General features: G+C 48.6%; 1 protein-coding gene across 3 annotated transcripts in view; it reads right to left on the reverse strand.

Annotated features, from left to right (window-relative positions):
- RBM45 (RNA binding motif protein 45) overlaps positions 1 to 23,584 on the reverse strand; it is a 124,026-nt gene that overhangs the window by 55,088 nt on the left and 45,354 nt on the right. For all 3 annotated transcript variants that reach the window (XM_063933385.1, XM_063933387.1, XM_063933386.1), the window contains exon 7: positions 16,216 to 16,315. In XM_063933385.1, the coding sequence (XP_063789455.1) occupies positions 16,216 to 16,315 (100 nt within the window). The remainder of the gene's footprint in view (positions 1 to 16,215; positions 16,316 to 23,584) is intronic.

Genomic DNA, 23,584 nt, shown 5'->3' on the forward strand with positions numbered 1-23,584 from the left:
GGGAGTTGCTGGCAAGGCAGATTTTAGGAAACGGCGGGGGGGAGACGTCTCGAATTCCAGTCTGTACCCCTGAGATACTACTTGAAGGATCCAGGGATCCACCTGTGAGAGAGCCCACTGTGCGCTGAAATTTCTGAGACGGGCCCCTACCGTCCCCGGGTCCGCCTCTGTAGCCCCAGCGTCATGCTGTGGACTTACCGGACGCGGGGGAGGACTTCTGCTCTTGGGAACTGGCTGTATGCTGCAGTTTTGTTTATGGGGCCGAAAGGACTGTACTTGATAATACGGTGCTTTCTTTTGCTGTGGGGTAGCCTGTGGCAAAAATGTCGATTTCCCAGCCGTAGCTGTGGAAACGAGGTCTGAAAGACCATCCCCAAACAGTTCCACCCCCCTATAAGGCAAAACTTCCATGTGCCTTTTTGAATCGACATCACCTGACCACTGCCGAGTCCATAACCCCCTTCTGGCGGCAATGGACATTGCGCTTATTTTTGATGCCAGCCGGCAAATATCCCTCTGTGCATCACGCATGTATAAGACAGCGTCTTTTATATGCTCTATTGTCAGCAAAATATTGTCCCTATCCAGAGTATCAATATTATCCGACAGGGAATCTGACCACGCAGCAGCAGCAGCACTGCACATCCATGCCGATGCAATCGCTGGTCGCAATATAATGCCCTTGTGTGTATATATAGCTTTAAGGGTAGTCTCCTGCTTTCTATCAGCAGGTTCCTTCAGGGCGGCCGTATCCGGAGACGGTAGTGCCACCTTTTTTGATAAACGTAAGCGCTTTATCTACCCTAGGGGGTATTTCCCAACGTGACCTATCCTCTGGCGGGAAAGGGTACGCTGCCAATAACCGTTTAGAAATTATCAATTTCTTATCGGGGGAAGTCCACGCTTCCTCACACACCTCATTTAATTCCTCAGATGCAGGAAAAACTACTGGTAGTTTTTTCTCACCAAACATAATAACCTTTTTTGTGGTACCTGGGGTACTATCATAAATGTGTAATACATTTTTCATTGCCTCAATCATGTAACGGGTGGTCCTATTGGAAGGTACACTAGTCTCGTCGTCGACACTGGAGTCGGTATCCGTGTCAACATCTGTGTCTGCCATCTGAGGTAGCGGGCGTTTTAGAGCCCCTGATGACATTTGAGACGCTTGGACAGGCACAAGCCGAGTAGCCGGCTGTCCTATGTCGTCAAACCTTTTATGTAAGGAGCTGACACTGTCACGTAATTCCTTCCATAAGTCCATCCACACAGGCGTCGACCCCGCAGGGGGTGACATCACATTCACAGGCATTTGCTCTGCCTCCACATCATTATCCTCATCATACATGTCGATACAGCAGTAACGACACACAGCACACACACAGGGAATGCTCTGACAGAGGACAGGACCCCACAAAGCCCTTTGGGGAGACAGAGGGAGAGTATGCCAGCACACACCAGAGCGCTATATAACAGAGGGATATCACTATACAGAGTGTTTTCCCCTATAGCTGCTTGTATTATATATACTGCGCCTAAATTTATTGCCCCCCCTCTCTTTTTTACCCTTTCTGTAGTGCAGGACTGCAGGGGAGAGCCAGGGAGCGATCCTTCCAGCGGAGCTGTGAGGGAAAATGGCGCCAGTGTGCTGAGGGAGATGGCTCCGCCCCTTTTTCGGCGGGCTTTCTCCCGCTGTTTGTGTAAATCTGGCAGGGGTAATTTACACCTATATAACCTCTAGGGCTATATATGGTGTCAGTTTTGCCAGCCAAGGTGTTAATATTGCTGCTCAGGGCGCCCCCCCCCCAGCAGTGACCGGAGTGTGTGGTGTGCATGAGGAGCAACGGCGCACAGCTGCAGTGCTGTGCGCTACCTTGGAGAAGACAGAAGTCTTCAGCCGCCGATTTTCCGGGCACTTCTTGCTTCTGGCTCTGTAAGGGGGACGGCGGCGCGGCTCCCGGACCGGACGACGAGGTCGGGTCCTGTGTGCGATCCCTCTGGAGCTAATGGTGTCCAGTAGCCTAAGAAGCCCAAGCTACCACCAGTTAGGTAGGTTCGCTTCTTCTCCCCTTAGTCCCTCGTTGCAGTGAGCCTGTTGCCAGCAGGTCCCACTGTAAAATAAAAAACCTAAACTATACTTTCTTTCTAGGAGCTCAGGAGAGCCCCTAGTGTGCATCCAGCTCGGCCGGGCACAGAAATCTAACTGAGGTCTGGGGGAGGGTCATAGGGAGAGGAGCCAGTGCACACCAGATAGTCCTAAATCTTTCTTTAGATGTGCCCAGTCTCCTGCGGAGCCGCTATTCCCCATGGTCCTTACGGAGTCCCCAGCATCCACTAGGACGTCAGAGAAATACCTCTGGTCCCAAGCATTTTGGATAAGGGATACTCAACCTGTATCTACAGTATATCAGATGTGCAGATTCAGATTTAGCCAGTTCTCAAAACAATCTTATTGGCTATCCGGCTGTCACATGTTTTGGATCCCCAATAAGGAAAATCGGACAAATTCAAACTTGAGCAAATCTGGCATTAATAAATCGAGTAAGTACAAACCTGCACATCTCTAATCTATATACAGTTGTATAGAACACAGAACCTCTGGGCAAACCGCACTGAACCACCGCGAAAAGAAGTAATACCGATGTACAAACTCCCTTTTCTGTGGTTTTGACTAAGGTTTTAAAAGCCTCAAAACTGGACAGACATGTTAAGCCTTAAATTATGCTAAGTATACAGAATCCGAGACAAGTATGCTGGTCCTACAAACGTCTTAGGATGTTCTCAAAAACTAAAGAGCAAGGGGCTCCTGCAAGCAACTGATGGAAGAAAGGAAAGGTATGCACAAAAATAATTCATAGTGAAGGCTAAAAAGTGAAATGGTAGTTTTAACTTTTCCAGTTTCGGATTTTCATTGTCAAACATCAAGATTAACTACCGACATCAAGGCACGCTTTGCAAATCCCATAAAGACTCGGTAGGAAATTGGTCAGATGTGCAAACCAGAAGCCCCGATTACTGCACAGATCTGCAGAAAGGTTTAGGCCAGAAAGGCACCCCCAATGGTCCAGGTTTTACGTATATACAAAGCTCAGCACAGATGGTTAAATCAACTTGACTGAGGTACTAAATAAATCTGTGGCCATGCATGGATAAGCACAGAGTGACCAGAAGGAAAGCTTTCCTACATCCTCTGAAGTGAACGTAACAGCCTAAACATACAAAGCAATACTTAGTTAAGCCAGAAACTTCGTGGTGCAAAAATTGTTGAGAATTAAGAAAACGAAAATGTTTTGGCCATATTAGCATAAAAATAAAAAATAAATGTTTTCCGAAAAACAGATTTGTAGAGAAGACCTCGCCGAATGTTAGGCATAGGAGCCGATATCATATGCTTTGGTGCTGAGTGGCAGCTCAAAAAGGCTTGGCTATTTCGGCAGGACAACGATCCAAGTCACACCTTAAAAAAAAAAAAAAACATCTGTGAAATACTCACAGGAATGATAAAAAAATAATGCTCTGGAAAGGTCTTCCGCCCCCAGTCTTCTATATTACAAAACTTAAAGTCCCTGGAAGATGACCTAAGAATCTCTCTGAGCCAGAGGAGTGGGAGAAACTTCCTAGAGAGAGCATGCACTGGCTGCAAGCTGGTTACAAGAAATTTCTGGTAGCCAGGATGTCTGCCAAACCTGGAGTCGCCACTTGCTGACTGAGAGGGTGTCCAACCTCTGGCACATGCCACATTCACCATTTTATTTCCAATCTTCTAAATTCACCAAACAGAATAAGGGTATCCAATTAGCCGTGGGGTTTACCCTGCAAGTAATTGGCAACACAAATCCCCATGGCGCGGAAAGAGGCGTCACAATTAAATAGCCTTTTACCGGGCCAAAAAAATGTAATAAATTGTGATTCAGGCACAGAAAATAGGATTTTAATACCTACCGGTAAATCCTTTTCTCTTAGTCCGTAGAGGATGCTGGGGACACTTCAAGAACCATGGGGTATAGACGGGATCCGCAGGAGACATGGGCACTTTAAGACTTTCAAAGGGGTGTGAACTGGCTCCTCCCTCTATGCCCCTCCTCCAGACTCCAGTTATAGGAACTGTGCCCAGGGAGACGGACATTTCGAGGAAAAGGATTTATTGTTAAACTAAGGTGAGACACATACCAGCTCACACCTCAAGCACGCCGTACAACATGGCATTTAACAACGCAAGTCAATGGCATGAACAACATCAGCAACAGGCTGACCACAAACGTAAGACAACATGTGTGTAACTATAACTAATAACTGCAGATACAGTACGCACTGGGACGGGCGCCCAGCATCCTCTACGTACTAAGAGAAAAGGATTTACCGGTAGGTATTAAAATCCTATTTTCTCATACGTCCTAGAGGATGCTGGGGACACTTCAAGAACCATGGGGTTTATACCAAAGCTCTAGAATGGGCGGGAGAGTGCGGATGACTCTGCAGCACCGATTGACCAAACAGGAGGTCCTCATCAGCCAGGGTATCAAACTTGTAGAACTTCGCAAAAGGTGTTTGAACCCGACCAAGTAGCCGCTCGGCAAAGTTGTAATGCATAGACCCCCCCGGGCAGCCGCCCAGGACGAGCCCACCTTTCTGGTAGAATGGGCCTTCACCGATTTCGGTAACGGCAATTCAGCCGTAGAATGAGCCTGCTGAATCGTATGACAGATCCAGCGCGCAATAGTCTGCTTGGAAGCAGGAGCTCCAATTTTATTGTGAGAATACTGGACAAACAGAGCTTCTGTTTTCCTAAACTGAGCCGTTCTGGCAACATAAATGTTCAAAGCTCTTACTACAGCAAGAAGCTTCGATTCCAGCAAGGCTTTAGTAGCCACTGGCACCACAATAGGCTGGTTCAAGTGGAACGATGAAACCACTTTCGGCAGAAACCGCTGACGAGTCCTCAATTCTGCTCTATCTTCATGGAAGATCAAATAAGGGCTCTTGTGAGATACGGCCACCAATTCAGACACCCACCTGGCGGATGCCAAGGCCAACAGCATGGCCACTTTCCAAGTGAGGAATTTCAACTCCACTTTTTGTAAAGGTTCAAACCAATGAGATTGAAGGAATTGCAACACCACGTTAAGATCCCACGGTGCCACAGGGGGCACAAAGGAAGGTTGGATGTGCAACACGCCTTTCACAAAAGTCTGAACTTCTGGAAGGGAGGCCAATTGTTTTTGGAAGAAAATCGATAAGGCTGAAATTTGCACTTTAATGGAGCCCAACTTTAGGCCCGCATCCACACCTGCTTGCAGAAAACGGAGAAAACGTCCTAACTGAAATTCTTCTGTAGGAGCCTTCTTGGATTCACACCAAGACACACATTTTCTCCAAATACGGTGGTAATGTTTCACCGTCACTCCTTTTCTAGTCTGAAGTAGTGTGGCAATGACTTCACTGGGAATACCCTTTCGGGCTAGGATCTGGCGTTCAACCGCCAAGCCGTCAAACGTAGCCTCGGTAAGTCTTGATATATGCACGGCCCCTGCTGTAACAGATCCTCTCGTAGAGGAAGAGGCCAGGGATCTCCTATGAGTAATTCCTGAAGATCTGGATACCAAGCCCTCCTTGGCCAGTCCGGAACAATGAGGATCGCCTGAACCTTTGTTCTTCTTATGATCCGTAGCACCTTTGGAATGAGTGGAAGCGGAGGGAACACATACACCGGCTGAAATACCCATGGTGTCACTAGGGCGTCCACTGCTATTGTTTGAGGGTCTCTCGACCTGGAACAATATCTGTGAAGTTTCTTGTTGAGGCGAGACGCCATCATGTCTATTTGAGGAATTCCCCAACGACTTGTCACTTTTGCAAAGACCTCTTGATGAAGACCCCACTCTCCTGGATGGAGATTGTGTCTGCTGAGGAAGTCTGCTTCCCAGTTGTCCACTGCTGGAATGAAGATAGCTGACAGAGCGCTTGTATGTCTTTCCGCCCAGCGGATAACTTTTGTGGCCTCTGCCATTGTCGCTCTGCTCTTTGTTCTGCCCTGGCGGTTTATGTGCGCTACTGCTGTTATATTGTCCGACTGGATCAGGACGGGAAGATTGCGTAGAAGATGTTCCGCTTGAAGAAGGCCGTTGTAAATGGCCCTCAACGCCAGAACGTTTATGTGTAGACAAATTTCCTGGCTTGACATCTTCCCTGGAAGGTTTCCCCGTGTGACTGCTCCCCAGCCTGGGAGACTCACATCCGTGGTCACTAGGATCCAGTCCTGGATCCCGAACCTGCATCCCTCTAGGAGGTGAGAGCTGTGCAGCCACCACAGGAGTGAGATTCTGGTCTTGGAGGACAGGATTATTTTCCGGTGCATGGGTAGATGGGATCCGGACCACTTGTCCAACAGGTCCCACTGAAACACTCTGGCATGGAATCCGCCAAATTGAATGGCCTCGTAGGCCGACACCATCTTCCCCATTAATCGAGTGCATTGAAGGATTGACACTCTCGCTGGTTTCAGATTTTGTTTGACCAGACTTTGAATTTCTAGAGCCTTTACTACTGGAAGAAAAATTCTCTGTAATTCTGTGTCCAGAATCATTCCCAAAAACGACAGCCGTTTCGTCGGAATTAACTGTGACTTTGGCAAGTTTAGGAGTCAACCATGTTGTTGCAGAACAGTCAGGGAGAGCGTAATGTCCTGCAACAGTTTGTCCTTGAATCTCGCCTTTATCAGGCGTTCGTCCAAGTACAGGATAATTGTGACTCCTTGCTTGTGCAGGAGAACCATCATTTCCACCATTACTTTGGTGAAAATCCTCCGAGCCGTGGACAGACCAAACAGCAATGTCTGAAATTGGTAATGACAATCCTTAATGGCAAACCTCAGGTAAGCCTGAAGCGGAGGATATATGGGGAGGTGTAAGTAGGCATCCTTTATGTCGACCGACATCATAAAATCCCCTTCCTCCAGACTGGAGATCACTGCTCGGAGAGATTCCATCTTGAATTTGAATTTTCGTAGGTAGAAATTGAGGGATTTTAGGTTCAGAATTGGTCTGACCGAGCAGTCAGGCTTCGGGACCACGAACAGACTCATATAAAATCCTTCTCCCTGTTGTGACGGGGGAACCCTGATAATGACTTGATTTTGACACAACTTTTGTATTGCATCGCATCCTACCTCCCTGTCCGGAAGAGAAGCTGGTAAGGCAGATTTGAAAAATCGACGAGTGGGGAATGTCTTGAAACTCTAGTTTGTACCCCTGGGACACTATTTCTAATACCCATGGGTCCAGGTCCGAACGAACCCAGAACTGACTGAAGAGTTTGAGTTGTGCCCCCACCGGTGCGGATCCCGCAGGGGAGTCCCAGCGTCATGCGGTGGATTTGGCAGAAGCCGGGGAGGACATCTTCTCCTGGGAACCCGCCACGGCCGGAGATCTTTTACCTTTTCCTCTTCCTCTATTAGCAAGGAAGGAATAACCTCTGCCTTTTTTGTATTTATTTTGCCGAAAGGACTGCATCTGACAGTGGTGAGCTTTCTTTTGTTGTGGAGGAATATAAAGGCAAAAAAGACGACTGACCCGCGGTAGCCGTAGAGACCAAATCAGCGAGGCCGTCACCAAACAATACACCACCTTTATATGGTAGAGACTCCATAGCTTTCTTAGAGTCAGCATCAGCATTCCATTGATGAATCCACAATGCCCTCCTGGCCCAAAAGGCCAATATCTCTCGCCGCTTCCTTTAGGTAGGCTGCAGCGTCCCTGATATAACCCAGCGTTAAAAGGATGCTATCCCTATCCAGCGTATCTATATCAGATGACAAATTATCTGCCCACTTCTCGATAGCACTACTCACTCACGCAGATGCAATGGCTGGTCTGAGTAGTGTACCTGTGGTGACGTAAATGGATTTTAACGTATTTTCCCATCTACGATCCGCAGGATCCTTAAGGGCTGCCATGTCAGGAGACGGTAGAGCCACCTTTTTAGACAACCGTGATAGAGCCTTGTCCACAATGGAGGGTGACTCCCACTTTTCTCTATCCCCAGAGGGGAAGGGATACGCCACCGGAATCCTTTTGGGAATCTGAAACTTTTTGTCAGGATTTTCCCCCAGATTTTCAAAAAGAGCGTTCAGTTCATGAGACGGAGGAAACGTTGCCTCAGGTTTCTTTCCCTTATACATACAGACCCTTTTATCAGGAACAGTAGGGTCCTCAGTGATATGCAATACGTCTTTTATTGCCACAATCATGTACTGAATGCTCTTTACCAATTTTGGGTCTAATCTGGTATCACTATAGTCGACACTGGAGTCAGTGTCCGTGTCGGTATGTGTGTCTGCCAACTGAGTAAACGAACGCTTATGTGACCCCGAGGGGGTCTGGACTTGTGCTAACACAACCTCCAGATTTCTTCCATGCCTGGTTTTGAGACTCAGATTTATCTAATCTCTTACTAATAAGAGCCACATTAGCATTCAAAGCATTGAACACATTTACCCAATCAGGAGTCGGCGGTGCCGACAGGGTCACTCCCACAGCCGTTTCTGTCCCTAATACAGTCTCCTCCTGGGAAGAGCACTCAGCCTCAGACATGCCAACACACGTGTACCGACACCTACAGACACACTGGGCATATAGGGGACAGACCCACAGTAAAGCCTGTTAGAGAAACACAAAGGGAGTTTGCCAGCTCACAACCCAGCGCTTATTCCGCTTCTGAAACTCGTATATTGCCTCAGACCTGTAGCGCTTATATAATTAACTTATTTTGCACCAAATTAACTGTGCCCCAACCATTTTGCACCCTTTTACTTGCACAGCAGTGTTGAGGAAGGACCAGCGTCTCTGCAGCTCTGTGAAGAGAAAATGGCGCTGAGTAGAGCTGTGAGGGCTAAGCCCCGTCCCCTTAATGGCGCGCTTCAGCACCGCTATTTTTTAACATATTTATGCTGGCGGGGGTTAGGATGTAGTTCCTAGGCACTTATACCACTCTTTGACAGCCTCATATGAGGTTTTATATGCTGCCCCCCCCCCCCCTCCCTGCACACTGTAGTACCGCTGTGTGTGGGAGCATGGCGCACAGCGCGATCGCTGTGCGGTACCTCAAAGCCGTCACTGAAGTCTTCTTCTACTCACCTGTCTTCTGACTTCTGGCTTTGCAAGGGGGGTGACGGCGGGCTCCGGGAAAGAACCCCTAGGCATACCGAGTGTTCCAAACCCTCAGGAGCTAATGGTGTCCTGTAGCCAAGAAGCAGAGACTTTAACTCACTGGAGTAGGCTAACTTCTCTCCCCTAAGTCCCATGAAGCAGGGAGATTGTTGCCAGCAGTCTCCCTGAAAATAAAAAACCTAACATAAGTCTTTTTCAGAGAAACTCAGTAGAGCTCCTCAGAGTGTATCCAGTCTGCCTGGGCACAATTCTAAAACTGGAGTCTGTAGGAGGGGCTTGGAGGGAGGAGCCAGTTCACACCCCTTTGAAAGTTTTAAAGTGCCCATGTCTCCTGCGGATCCCGTCTATACCCCATGGTTCTTGAAGTGTCCCCAGCATCCTCTAGGACGTATGAGAAACCCACTGATTCCACATGAATTGGAGAATCAATGGGGGTCCCCCCACCCCCGAGCGTGACAACATTTTTGTTGTTTTTAACATGGTCTTTATCTTGCAGCTCATAGAGCTCAGGGCTCGATTCATACCTGATCGCTGCTGTGCGTTTTCACACAGCTGGCGATTATGGAACTACTGAGCATGCACCACAATGCACGCGCGCATCGCCAAACGGCGAAATGATGGTGAGAAAAAATACGATTTTACTCACCGGTAAATCTATTTCTCGTAGTCCGTAGTGGATGCTGGGAACTCCGAAAGGACCATGGGGAATAGCGGCTCCGCAGGAGACTGGGCACAACTAAAGAAAGCTTTTAGGTCACCTGGTGTGCACTGGCTCCTCCCACTATGACCCTCCTCCAAGCCTCAGTTAGGACACTGTGCCCGGACGAGCTGACATAATAAGGAAGGATTTTGAATCCCGGGTAAGACTCTTACCAGCCACACCAATCACACCGTATAACTCGTGATACCATACTCAGTTTAACAGTATGAAAACAACTGAGCCTCTCAACAGATGGCTCAACAATAACCCTTTAGTTAACAATAACTATGTACAAGTATTGCAGACAATCCGCACTTGGGACGGGCGCCCAGCATCCACTACGGACTACGAGAAATAGATTTACCGGTGAGTAAAATCTTATTTTCTCTGACGTCCTAGTGGATGCTGGGAACTCCGAAAGGACCATGGGGATTATACCAAAGCTCCCAAACGGGCGGGAGAGTGCGGATGACTCTGCAGCACCGAATGAGAGAACTCAAGGTCCTCCTCAGCCAGGGTATCAAATTTGTAGAATTTTGCAAACGTGTTTGCCCCTGACCAAGTAGCAGCTCGGCAAAGTTGTAAAGCCGAGACCCCTCGGGCAGCCGCCCAAGATGAGCCCACCTTCCTTGTGGAATGGGCTTTTACTGATTTAGGATGCGGCAGTCCAGCCGCAGAATGCGCCAGCTGAATTGTGCTACAAATCCAGCGAGCAATAGTCTGCTTAGAAGCAGGAGCACCTAGCTTGTTGGGTGCATACAGGATAAATAGCGAGTCAGTTTTCCGGACTCTAGCCGTCCTGGAAACATAAATTTTCAAGGCCCTGACTACGTCCAGCAACTTGGAATCCTCCAAGTCCCTAGTAGCCGCAGGCACCACAATAGGTTGGTTCAAGTGAAAAGCTGATACCACCTTAGGGAGAAACTGGGGACGAGTCCTCAATTCCGCCCTATCCATATGGAAAATCAGATAAGGGCTTTTACATGACAAAGCCGCCAATTCTGACACACGCCTGGCTGAAGCCAAGGCCAATAACATGACCACTTTCCACGTGAGATATTTTAGATCCACGGTTTTAAGTGGCTCAAACCAATGTGATTTTAAGAAACTCAACACCACGTTGAGATCCCAAGGTGCCACTGGAGGCACAAACGAGGGCTGAATATGCAGCACTCCTTTCACAAACGTCTGAACTTCAGGTAGTGAAGCTAGTTCTTTCTGGAAGAAAATCGTCAGAGCCGAGATCTGTACCTTAATGGAGCCTAATTTCAGGCCCATAGTCACTCCTGCTTGTAGGAAATGCAGAAATCGACCTAGTAGAAATTCCTCTGTTGAGGCCTTTTTGGCCTCACACCAAGCAACATATTTCCGCCATATGCGGTGATAATGCTTTACAGTTACATCTTTCCTGGCTTTAATCAGCGTAGGAATGACTTCCTCCGGAATGCCCTTTTCCTTCAGGATCCGGCGTTCAACCGCCATGCCGTCAAACGCAGCCGCGGTAAGTCTTGGAACAGACAGGGCCCCTGCTGCAGCAGGTCCTGTCTGAGCGGCAGAGGCCATGGGTCCTCTGAGATCATCTCTTGAAGTTCCGGGTACCACGCTCGTCTTGGCCCATCCGGAACCACGAGTATTGTTCTTACTCCTCGTTTTCTTATTATTCTCAGTACCCTTGGTATGAGAGGCAGAGGAGGGAACACATAAACTGACTGGTACACCTACGGTGTCACTAGAGCGTCCACAGCTATCGCCTGAGGGTCCCTTGACCTGGCGCAATCTCTCTCTAGTTTTTTGTTTAGGCGGGACGCCATCATGTCCACCTGTGGTCGTTCCCATCGATTTACAATCAGCGTGAAGACTTCTGGATGAAGTCCCCACTCTCCCGGGTGGAGGTCGTGCCTGCTGAGAAAGTCTGCTTCCCAGTTGTCCACTCCCGGAATGAACACTGCTGACAGTGCTAGTACGTGATTTTCCGCCCATCGGAGAATCCTTGTGGCTTCTGCCATTGCCATCCTGCTTCTTGTGCCGCCCTGTCGATTTACATAGGCGACTGCCGTGATGTTGTCTGACTGGATCAGTACCGGCTGGTGTAGAAGCAGGGATTTTGCCTGACTTAGGGCATTGTAAATGGCCCTTAGTTCCAGAATATTTGTGTAGGGAAGTTTCCTGACTCGACCATAGTCCTTGGAAGTTTCTTCCCTGTGTGACTGCCCCCCAGCCTCGAAGGCTGGCATCCGTGGTCACCAGGACCCAGTCCTGTATGCCGAATCTGCGGCCCTCTAGAAGATGAGCACTCTGCAGCCACCACAGCAGAGACACCCTGGTTCTTGGAGACAGGGTTATTAGGCGATGCATCTGAAGATGCGATCCGGACCATTGGTCCAACAGGTCCCACTGAAAGATTCTGGCATGGAACCTGCCGAAAGGAATTGCTTCGTAAGAAGCTACCATCTTTCCCAGGACCCGCGTGCAGTGATGCACCGATACCTGTTTCGGTTTCAGGAGGTCTCTGACTAGAGATGACAGCTCCTTGGCTTTCTCCTCCGGGAGAAACACTTTTTTCTGGACTGTATCCAGAATCATACCCAGGAACAGTAGACGTGTCGTCGGAACCAGCTGTGATTTTGGAATATTCAGAATCCAACCGTGCTGGTGTAGCACCTCCTGAGATAGTGCTACTCCCACCGACAACTGCTCCTTGGACCTCGCCTTTATTAGGAGATCGTCCAAGTACGGGATAATTAAAACTCCCTTTCTTCGAAGGAGTATCATCATTTCCGCCATTACCTTGGTAAACATCCTCGGTGCCATGGAGAGTCCAAACGGCAGCGTCTGGAATTGGTAATGGCAATCCTGTACCACAAATCTGAGGTACTCCTGGTGAGGATAGTAAATGGGGACATGCAGGTAAGCATCCTTGATGTCCAGGGATACCATGTAATCCCCCTCGTCCAGGCTTGCAATAACCGCCCTGAGCGATTCCATCTTGAACTTGAATTTTTTTTTTTATGTATGTGTTCAAGGATCTCAAATTTAAAATGGGTCTCACCGAACCGTCCGGTTTCGGTACCACAAACAGTGTGGAATAGTAACCCCGTCCTTGTTGAAGTAGGGGCACCTTGACTATCACCTGCTGGGAATACAGCTTGTGAATTGCCTCTAGCACAGCCTCCCTGCCTGAGGGAGTTGTCGGCAAGGCAGATTTTAGGAACCGGTGGGGTGGAGACGCCTCGAATTCCAGTTTGTACCCTTGAGATACTATTTGCAGGATCCAGGGATCCACCTGTGAGCGAGCCCACTGATCGCTGAAATTTTTGAGGCGGCCCCCCACCGTACCTGGCTCCGCCTGTGGAGCCCCACCGTCATGCGGCGGACTTGGAAGAAGCGGGGGAGGACTTTTGCTCCTGGGAACCTGCTGTTTGTTGCAGCCTTTTTCCCCTACCTCTGCCTCTGGACAGAAAGGACCCGCCTTTTCCACGCCTGTTTTTCTGAGTCCGAAAGGACTGTACCTGATAAAACGGCGCCTTTTTAGGCTGTGAGGGAACATGGGGTAAAAATGCTGACTTCCCAGCAGTTGCTGTGGAAACTAGGTCCGAGAGACCATCCCCGAATAACTCCTCACCCTTATAAGGCAAAACTTCCATATGCCTTTTTGAATCTGCATCCCCTGTCCACTGGCGAGTCCATAAGCCTCTCCTAGCAGAAATGGACAATGCACTTATTTTAGATGCCAGCCGGCAGATCTCCCTCTGTGCATCTCTCATGTATAAGACTGAGTCTTTTATATGCTCTATGGTTAGCAGAATAGTGTCCCTGTCTAGGGTGTCAATATTTTCTGACAGGGAATCTGACCACGCAGCGGCAGCACTGCACATCCATGCTGACGCAATAGCTGGTCTAAGTATAATGCCCGAGTGTGTATATACAGACTTCAGGATCACCTCCTGCTTTCTATCAGCAGGTTACTTGAGGGCGGCCGTATCCGGAGACGGTAGTGCCACCTTTTTAGACAAACGTGTGAGCGCTTTATCCACCCTAGGGGGTGTCTCCCAACGTGACCTATCCTCTGGCGGGAAAGGGAACGCCATTAGTAACTTCTTAGAGATTACCAATCTTTTATCAGGGAAAGCCCACGCTTCTTCACACACTTCATTTAATTCTTCTGATGGGGGAAAAACTACGGGTAGTTTTTTCTCCCCAAACATAATACCCTTTTTAGTGGTACCTGGGTTTATATCAGAAATTTGTAACACCTCTTTCATTGCTTCAATCATGCAACGAATGGCCTTAGTGGACCATTAGACTAGACTCATCGTCGTCGACACTGGTGTCAGTATCCGTGTCGACATCTGCGTCTGCCATCTGAGGTAGCGGCCGTTTTAGAGCCCCCGATGGTCTTTGAGACGCCTGGACAGGCACGAGCTGAGAAGCCGGCTGTCCTGCATTTGGCATGTCGTCAAATTTTTTGTGTAAGGAGTCGACACGTGCACGCAATTCCTTCCATAAGTCCATCCACTCAGGTGCCTGCCCCGCAGGGGGTGACATCCCTTCTATAGGCATCTGCTCCGCCTCCACATCATTATCCTCATCAAACATGTCGACACAGCCGTACCGACACACCGCACACACACAGGGAATGCTCTAACAGAGGACAGGACCCACCAAAGCCCTTTGGGGAGACAGAGTGAGAGTATGCCAGCACACACCAGAGCGCTATATAATGCAGGGACTAACTGAATTATGTCCCCTATAGCTGCTGTTATATATACTGCGCCTAAATTTAGTGCCCCCCCTCTCTTTTTTACCCTTTTCTGTAGTGTAGACTGCAGGGGAGAGCCAGGGAGCTTCCTTCCAGCGGAGCTGTGAGGGAGAAATGGCGCCAGTGTGCTGAAGGAGATAGCTCCGCCCCTTTTTCGCGGACTATTCTCCCGCTTTTTTATGGATTCTGGCAGGGGTATTTATCACATATATAGCCTCTGGGGCTATATATTGTGGTATTTTTGCCAGCCAAGGTGTTTTTATTGCTGCTCAGGGCGCCCCCCCCTAGCGCCCTGCACCCTCAGTGACCGGAGTGTGAAGTGTGTATGAGGAGCAATGGCGCACAGCTGCAGTGTTGTGCGCTACCTTGGTGAAGACTGATGTCTTCTGCCGCCGATTTTCCGGACCTCTTCTTGCTTCTGGCTCTGTAAGGGGGACGGCGGCGCGGCTCCGGGACCGAACACCAAGGCCAGTTCCATGCGGTCGATCCCTCTGGAGCTAATGGTGTCCAGTAGCCTAAGAAGCCCAAGCTAGCTGCAAGCAGGTAGGTTCGCTTCTTCTCCCCTTAGTCCCTCGTAGCAGTGAGTCTGTTGCCAGCAGATCTCACTGAAAATAAAAAACCTAAATATACTTTCTTTACTAGAAGCTCAGGAGAGCCCCTAGTGTGCAACCAGCTCGAGCCGGGCACAGATTCTAACTGAGGTCTGGAGGAGGGGCATAGAGGGAGGAGCCAGTGCACACCAGATAGTACCTAATCTTTCTTTTAGAGTGCCCAGTCTCCTGCGGAGCCCGCTATTCCCCATGGTCCTTACGGAGTTCCCAGCATCCACTAGGACGTCAGAGAAATTTACGTTGCACGGCTGTTCGCAAGGTGATTGACAGGAAGAAGGCGTTTGTGGGTGGTAACTGCCCGCTTTCTGGGAGTGTCTGGAAAAACGCAGGCGTTCCGAAGCGGTTTCAGGGAGGGTGTGTGATATTAGCTCTGGTCCCGATCAGTCTGATTTCTTCGCACTGGAGGAGTAAGTATTGAGCGATGAACAGACTGTACAGAATGGGAAAAATAGATGGCAAGTGTGATGCGAACGGTTTTGCACCTGTCCGCTGACTGAGGGGAATTTTCGCAAAGCATACACATGCAATAACACACTTGCACGGGGCGAATTGTCACTCCCCCTGGGCGGCTACTATCTGATCCCAGGAAAGTGTAAATTGCAGTACAGCAATTAGGTCTGAATTAGGCCCAGAGTCCAAATGCAGGTACTCACGTGCAGGGAATTCCCCGCTAATTAAATATCTCCAGCACGGCACTTTGCTGCGACTAATTGAATTCCCCCCTTATAATGCAGAAAAACTCATGTTTAAGTTTGTACCCTGCAGCGGGTGTAGTAACTTTGTTGGAAACACAATGTAAGTATAGGCTGCGGTTATTGCATACAGCTACACCTACACAGAGCATAAGCAGAGAAAAGGAAAGGTAGGTATATAATGATTCCGTCACACATGTTCCAGTGACTAAGAATAGGTAGGAGTTCTTGCAACATGTCCACATAACGGCATTATATTCAGAGGAAGACAGACTTTAATCCTTACCGCAGTTGCTGGTGATGGGTATTGCGGTGCACCTTGGGAACCCCACACCATGGAATTCACTTGGGCAGCCACCATCTGGGAGGCCATTTTTCTGATTAAGCTATGAAAAAAATACATAAATAAGTTATACTGGAAAACATACTGTTCCCGCGTGTTCCACCTTGTTTCTGCACACTACAGATAAGAGCATCAACACAAGTTACTTTTACAAACTGCACAAATCCAAATGCTACTGTATGAAGATTAATACAATCTTTCCAGTGTTATTGAATCCATGGCTGCATGCTTGTGTGCAATGAGCTGCTGCCATATGACTGGATGATAGGATATTTGCATTAACCAGCAGGTGTACCCAATAATAAGAATTTACTTACCGATAATTCTATTTCTCGGAGTCCGTAGTGGATGCTGGGGTTCCTGAAAGGACCATGGGGAATAGCGGCTCCGCAGGAGACAGGGCACAAAAGTAAAGCTTTCCGATCAGGTGGTGTGCACTGGCTCCTCCCCCTATGACCCTCCTCCAAGCCAGTTAGGTACTGTGCCCGGACGAGCGTACACAATAAGGGAGGAATTTTGAATCCCGGGTAAGACTCATACCAGCCACACCAATCACACCGTACAACTTGTGATCTAAACCCAGTTAACAGTATGATAACAGCGGAGCCTCTGAAAAGATGGCTCACAACAATAATAACCCGATTTTTGTAACTATGTACAAGTATTGCAGATAATCCGCACTTGGGATGGGCGCCCAGCATCCACTACGGACTCCGAGAAATAGAATTATCGGTAAGTAAATTCTTATTTTCTCTATCGTCCTAGTGGATGCTGGGGTTCCTGAAAGGACCATGGGGATTATACCAAAGCTCCCAAACGGGCGGGAGAGTGCGGATGACTCTGCAGCACCGAATGAGAGAACTCCAGGTCCTCCTTAGCCAGGGTATCAAATTTGTAGAATTTAGCAAACGTGTTTGCCCCTGACCAAGTAGCTGCTCGGCAAGGCTGTAAAGCCGAGACCCCTCGGGCAGCCGCCCAAGATGAGCCCACCTTCCTTGTGGAATGGGCATTTACATATTTTGGCTGTGGCAGGCCTGCCACAGAATGTGCAAGCTGAATTGTATTACACATCCAACTAGCAATAGTCTGCTTAGAAGCAAGAGCACCCAGTTTGTTGGGTGCATACAGGATAACAGCAAGTCAGTTTTCCTGACTCCAGCCGTCCTGGAACATATTTTCAGGGCCCTGACAACATCTAGCAACTTGGAGTCCTCCAAGTCCCTAGTAGGTGCAAGGCACCACAATAAGCTGGTTCAGGTGAAACACTGACACCACCTTAGGGAGAGAACTGGGGACGAGTCCGCAGCTCTGCCCTGTCCGAATGGACAAACAGATATGGGCTTTTTTGAGAAAAAACCACCAATTTGACACTCACCTGGTCCAGGCCAGGGCCAAGAGCATGGTCACTTTTCATGTGAGATGCTTCAAATCCACAGATTTGACTGGTTTTAAACCAATGTGATTTGAGGAATCCCAGAACTACGTTGAGATCCCACAGTGCCACTGGAGGCACAAAAGGGGGTTGTATATGCAATACTCCCTTGACAAACTTCTGGACTTCAGGAACTGAAGCCAATTCTTTCTGGAAGAAAATCGACAGGGCCGAAATTTGAACCTTAATGGACCCCAATTTGAGGCCCATAGACACTCCTGTTTGCAGGAAATGCAGGAAACGACCGAGTTGAAATTTCTTTGTGGGGCCTTCCTGGCCTCACACCACGCAACATATTTTCGCCACATGTGGTGATAATGTTGTGCGGTCACCTCCTTTCTGGCTTTGACCAGGGTAGGAATGACCTCTTCCGGAATGCCTTTTTCCCTTAGGATCCGGCTTTCCACCGCCATGCCGACAAACGCAGCTGCGGTAAGTCTTGGAACAGACATGGTACTTGCTGAAGCAAGTCCCTTCTTAGCGGCAGAGGCCATAAGACCTCTGTAAGCATCTCTTGAAGTTCCGGGTACCAAGTCCTTCTTGGCCAATCCGGAGCCATGAGTATAGTTCTTACTCCTCTACGTCTTATAATTCTCAGCACCTTAGGTATGAGAAGCAGAGGAGGGAACACATACACCGACTGGTACACCCACGGTGTTACCAGAACGTCCACAGCTATTGCCTGAGGGTCTCTTGACCTGGCGCAATACCTGTCCCGTTTTTTGTTCAGACGGGACGCCATCATGTCCACCTTTGGTATTTCCCAACGGTTTACAATCATGTGGAAAAAACTTCCCGATGAAGTTTCCACTCTCCCGGGTGGAGGTCGTGCCTGCTGAGGAAGTCTGCTTCCCAGTTTCCATTCCCGGGATGAAACACTGCTGACAGTGCTATCACATGATTTTCCGCCCAGCGAAAAGTCCTTGCAGTTTTTGCCATTGCCCTCCTGCTTCTTGTGTCGCCCTGTCTGTTTACGTGGGCGACTGCCGTGATGTTTTTCCCACTGGATCAATACCGGCTGACCTTGAAGCAGAGGTCTTGCTAAGCTTAGAGCATTATAAATTTACCCTTAGCTCCAGTATATTTATGTGGAGAAAAGTCTCCAGACTTGATCACACTCCCTGGAAATTTTTTTCTTGTGTGACTGCTCCCCAGCCTCTCGGGCTGGGCTCCGTGGTCACCAGCATCCAATCCTGAATGCCGAATCTGCGGCCCTCTAGAAGATGAGCACTCTATAACCACCACAGGAGAGACACCCTTGTCCTTGGATATAGGGTTATCCGCTGATGCATCTGAAGATGCGATCCGGACCATTTGTCCAGCAGATCCCACTGAAAAGTTCTTGCGTGAAATCTGCCGAATGGAATTGCTTCGTAGGAAGCCACCATTTTTACCAGGACCCTTGTGCAATGATGCACTGTTTTTAGGAGGTTCCTGACTAGCTCGGATAACTCCCTGGCTTTCTCTTCCGGGAGAAACACCTTTTTCTGGACTGTGTCCAGAATCATCCCTAGGCACAGCAGACGTGTCGTCGGGATCAGCTGCGATTTTGGAATATTTAGAATCCACCCGTGCTGTTGTAGCAGTATCCGAGATAGTGCTACTCCGACCTCCAACTGTTCCCTGGACTATGCCCTTATCAGGAGATCGTCCAAGTAAGGGATAATTAAGACGCCTTTTCTTCGAAGAAGAATCATCATTTCGGCCATTACCTTGGTAAAGACCCGGGGTGCCGTGGACAATCCAAACGGCAGCGTCTGAAACGGATAGTGACAGTTCTGCACCACGAACCTGAGGTACCCTTAGTGAGAAGGGCAAATTTGGGACATAGAGGTAAGCATCCCTGATGTCCCGGGACACTATATAGTCCCCTTCTTCCTGGTTCGTTATCACTGCTCTGAGTGACTCCATCTTGATTTGAACCTTTGTAAGTGTTCAAAAAATTTTTTAGAATAAGTCTCACCTAGCCTTCTGGCTTCAGTACCACAATATAGTGTGGAATAATACCCCTTTTCTTGTAGTAGGAGGGGTAATTTAATTATCACCTGCTGGGAATACAGCTTGTGAATTTTTTCCCATACTGCCTCCTTGTCGGAGGGAGACCTTGGTAAAACAGACTTCAGGAGCCTGCGAAGGGGAAACGTCTCGACATTCCAATCTGTACCCCCTGGGATACTACTTGTAGGATCCAGGGGTCCTGTACGGTCTCAGCGCCATGCTGAGAACTTGTCAGAAGCGGTGGAACGCTTCTGTTCCTGGGAATGGGCTGCCTGCTGCAGTCTTCTTCCCTTTCCTCTATCCCTGGGCAGATATGATCTTATAGGGACGAAAGGACTGAGGCTGAAAAGACGGTGTCTTTTTCTGCAGAGATGTGACTTAGGGTAAAAACGGCGGATTTTCCAGCAGTTGCCGTGGCCACCAGGTCCGATGGACCGACCCCAAATAACTCCTCTTCCTTTATACGGCAATACACCTTTGTGCCGTTTGGAATCTGCATCACCTGACCACTGTCGTGTCCATAACATCTTCTGGCAGATATGGACATCGCATTTACTCTTGATGCCAGAGTGCAAATATCCCTCTGTGCATCTCGCATATATAGAAATGCATCCTTTAAATGCTCTATAGTCAATAAAATACTGTCCCTGTCAAGGGTATCAATATTTTTAGTCAGGGAATCCGACCAAGCCACCCCAGCTCTGCACATCCAGGCTGAGGCGATCGCTGGTCGCAGTATAACACCAGTATGTGTGTATATACTTTTTATGATATTTTCCAGCCTCCTGTCAGCTGGTCCTTGAGGACGGCCCTATCTATAGACGGTACCGCCACTTGTTTTGATAAGCGTGTGAGCGCCTTATCCACCCTAAGGGGTGTTTCCCAACGCGCCCTAACTTCTGGCGGGAAAGGGTATACCGCCCATAATTTTCTATCGGGGGGAACCCACGCATCATCACACACTTTATTTAATTTATCTGATTCAGGAAAAACTACGGTAGTTTTTTCACATCCCACATAATACCCTCTTTTGTGGTACTTGTAGTATCAGAAATATGTAACACCTCCTTCATTGCCTTTAACGTGTGGCCCTAATAAGGAATACGTTTGTTTATTCACCGTCGACACTGGATTCAGTGTCCCTGTCTGTGTCTGTGTCGACCGACTAAAGTAAACGGGCGTTTTAAAACCCCTGACGGTGTTTTTGAGACGTCTGGACCGGTACTAATTGTTTGTCGGCCGTCTCATGTCGTCAACCGACCTTGCAGCGTGTTGACATTATCACGTAATTCCCTAAATAAGCCATCCATTCCGGTGTCGACTCCCTAGAGAGTGACATCACCATTACAGGCAATTGCTCCGCCTCCTCACCAACATCGTCCTCATACATGTCGACACACACGTACCGACACACAGCACACACACAGGGAATGCTCTGATAGAGGACAGGACCCACTAGCCCTTTGGAGAGACAGAGGGAGAGTTTACCAGCACACACCAAAAACGCTATAATTATATAGGGACAACCTTATATAAGTGTTTTCCCTTATAGCATCTTTTTTATATATTTCTAACGCCAAATTAGTGCCCCCCCTCTCTGTTTTAACCCTGTTTCTGTAGTGCAGTGCAGGGGAGAGCCTGGGAGCCTTCCCTCCAGCCTTTCTGTGAGGGAAAATGGCGCTGTGTGCTGAGGAGATAGGCCCCGCCCCTTTTTCGGCGGCCTCGTCTCCCGCTCTTAACGGATTCTGGCAGGGGTTAAATATCTCCATATAGCCTCCGGAGGCTATATGTGAGGTATTTTTAGCCAAAATAGGTATTCATTTGCCTCCCAGGGCGCCCCCCTCCCAGCGCCCTGCACCCTCAGTGACTGCCGTGTGAAGTGTGCTGAGAGGAAAATGGCGCACAGCTGCAGTGCTGTGCGCTACCTTTAGAAGACTGAGGAGTCTTCTGCCGCCGATTCTGGACCTCTTCTTACTTCAGCATCTGCAAGGGGGCCGGCGGCAAGGCTCCGGTGACCATCCAGGCTGTACCTGTGATCGTCCCTCTGGAGCTGATGTCCAGTAGCCAAGAAGCCAATCCATCCTGCACGCAGGTGAGTTCACTTCTTCTCCCCTAAGTCCCTCGTTGCAGTGATCCTGTTGCCAGCAGGACTCACTGTAAAATAAAAAACCTAAGCTAAACTTTTCTAAGCAGCTCTTTAGGAGAGCCACCTAGATTGCACCCTTCTCGGCCGGGCACAAAAATCTAACTGGCTTGGAGGAGGGTCATAGGGGGAGGAGCCAGTGCACACCACCTGATCGGAAAGCTTTACTTTTGTGCCCTGTCTCCTGCGGAGCCGCTATTCCCCATGGTCCTTTCAGGAACCCCAGCATCCACTAGGACGATAGAGAAAAGTACAATAAGTAGCCAATGGGGCCTTCTCACTTAGGCACAAATGTATTAAGCCTTAACAAGAGATTAAGTGGAGACGGATAAAGAGAGATAAATGACCAGCCAATCAGCTTCCTAACTGCCATGTCACAGGCTGTGTTTGAAAAAGGACAGTTAGGACTGATTGGCTGTTCATTTATCACTCTTTATCCGTCTCCTCTTTATCTCTTGTTAAAACGTAATGCCTAATTCAGATCTGACCGCAGCAGCAAATTTGTTAGCTAATGGGCAAAACCATGGGGGTCATTCCGAGTTGTTCGCTCGTTGCCAATTTTTGAAACGGAGCGATTAATGCGAAAATGCGCATGGTACGCAGTGCGCATGCGCTAAGTATTTTAGCTCAAAACTTAGTAGATTTACTCACGGCTGAATGAAGGTTTTTCATCGTTGAAGTGATCGGAGTGTGATTGACAGGAAGTGGGTGTTTCTGGGCGGAAACTGGCCGTTTTCTGGGAGTGTGCGGAAAAACGCAGGCGTGCCAGGCTAAAACGCAGGAGTGTCTGGAGAAACGGGGGAGTGGCTGGCCGAACGCAGGGCGTGCTTGTGACGTCAAACCAGGAACGAAACGGCCTGAGCTGAACGCAGTGTAGGAGTAAGTCTCGAGCTACTCAGAAACTGCTAAGAATTTTCTAATTGCAATTCTGCTAATCTTTCGTTCGCAATTCTGCTAAGCGAAGATACACTCCCAGAGGGCGGCGGCCTAGCGTGTGCAATGCTGCTAAAATCAGCTAGCGAGCGAACAACTCGGAATCACCCCCCATGTGCACTGCAGGTGGGGCAGATGTAGCATGTGCAGAGTGTTAGATTTGGGTGGCTTATATTGTTTCTGTGCAGGGTAAATACTGGCCGCTTTATTTTTACACTGCAATTTAGATTTCAGTTTGGACACACCACACCCAAATCTAACTCTTTCTGCACATGTTACATCTGCCCCCCCCTGCAGTGCACATGGTTTTGCTAACGCGATCAGATCTGAATTAGGCCCTTAATACATTTGGCCCTTAATCCTGAAATAGGTCACAATTTTTTTCTGCTGGAAAAACACGCATCTGCAACCTTTTGCTATTCAATTAGGAAAATCCCATTATGGAAGAAATTGTGGTCTTTTTCTTTGCGAGTCCTAAGTTGGCGATAACTCTCTCAAAATGTTTTTATTCATTAAAAACCAATAAAAAAAATAGGGATTTTTGTTTACTTACCGTATAATCTCTCTCTGATTCCATCTGGGGGACGCTGCGTCTGTACTGATGGGTTAGAGTGTGAGGGAGGGAGTTTTGGCACAGAACCTACAAAAACGAACTCCTCCCCCTCTAACCCCTCTCATCTCCAGCCTGACTAGCATATCACCTCAGTTAACGTTTAGCAAAGCCAGAAGAGGCAGACAGAACACAACCAATAAACCAGACAAAAATACGGGAGGGATCGCAGCGTCCCCCAGATGGAATCAGAGAA

This window comes from Pseudophryne corroboree, chromosome 7 (genome assembly GCF_028390025.1).
Source record: "Pseudophryne corroboree isolate aPseCor3 chromosome 7, aPseCor3.hap2, whole genome shotgun sequence".
Taxonomy (NCBI): Eukaryota; Metazoa; Chordata; class Amphibia; order Anura; family Myobatrachidae; genus Pseudophryne; species Pseudophryne corroboree.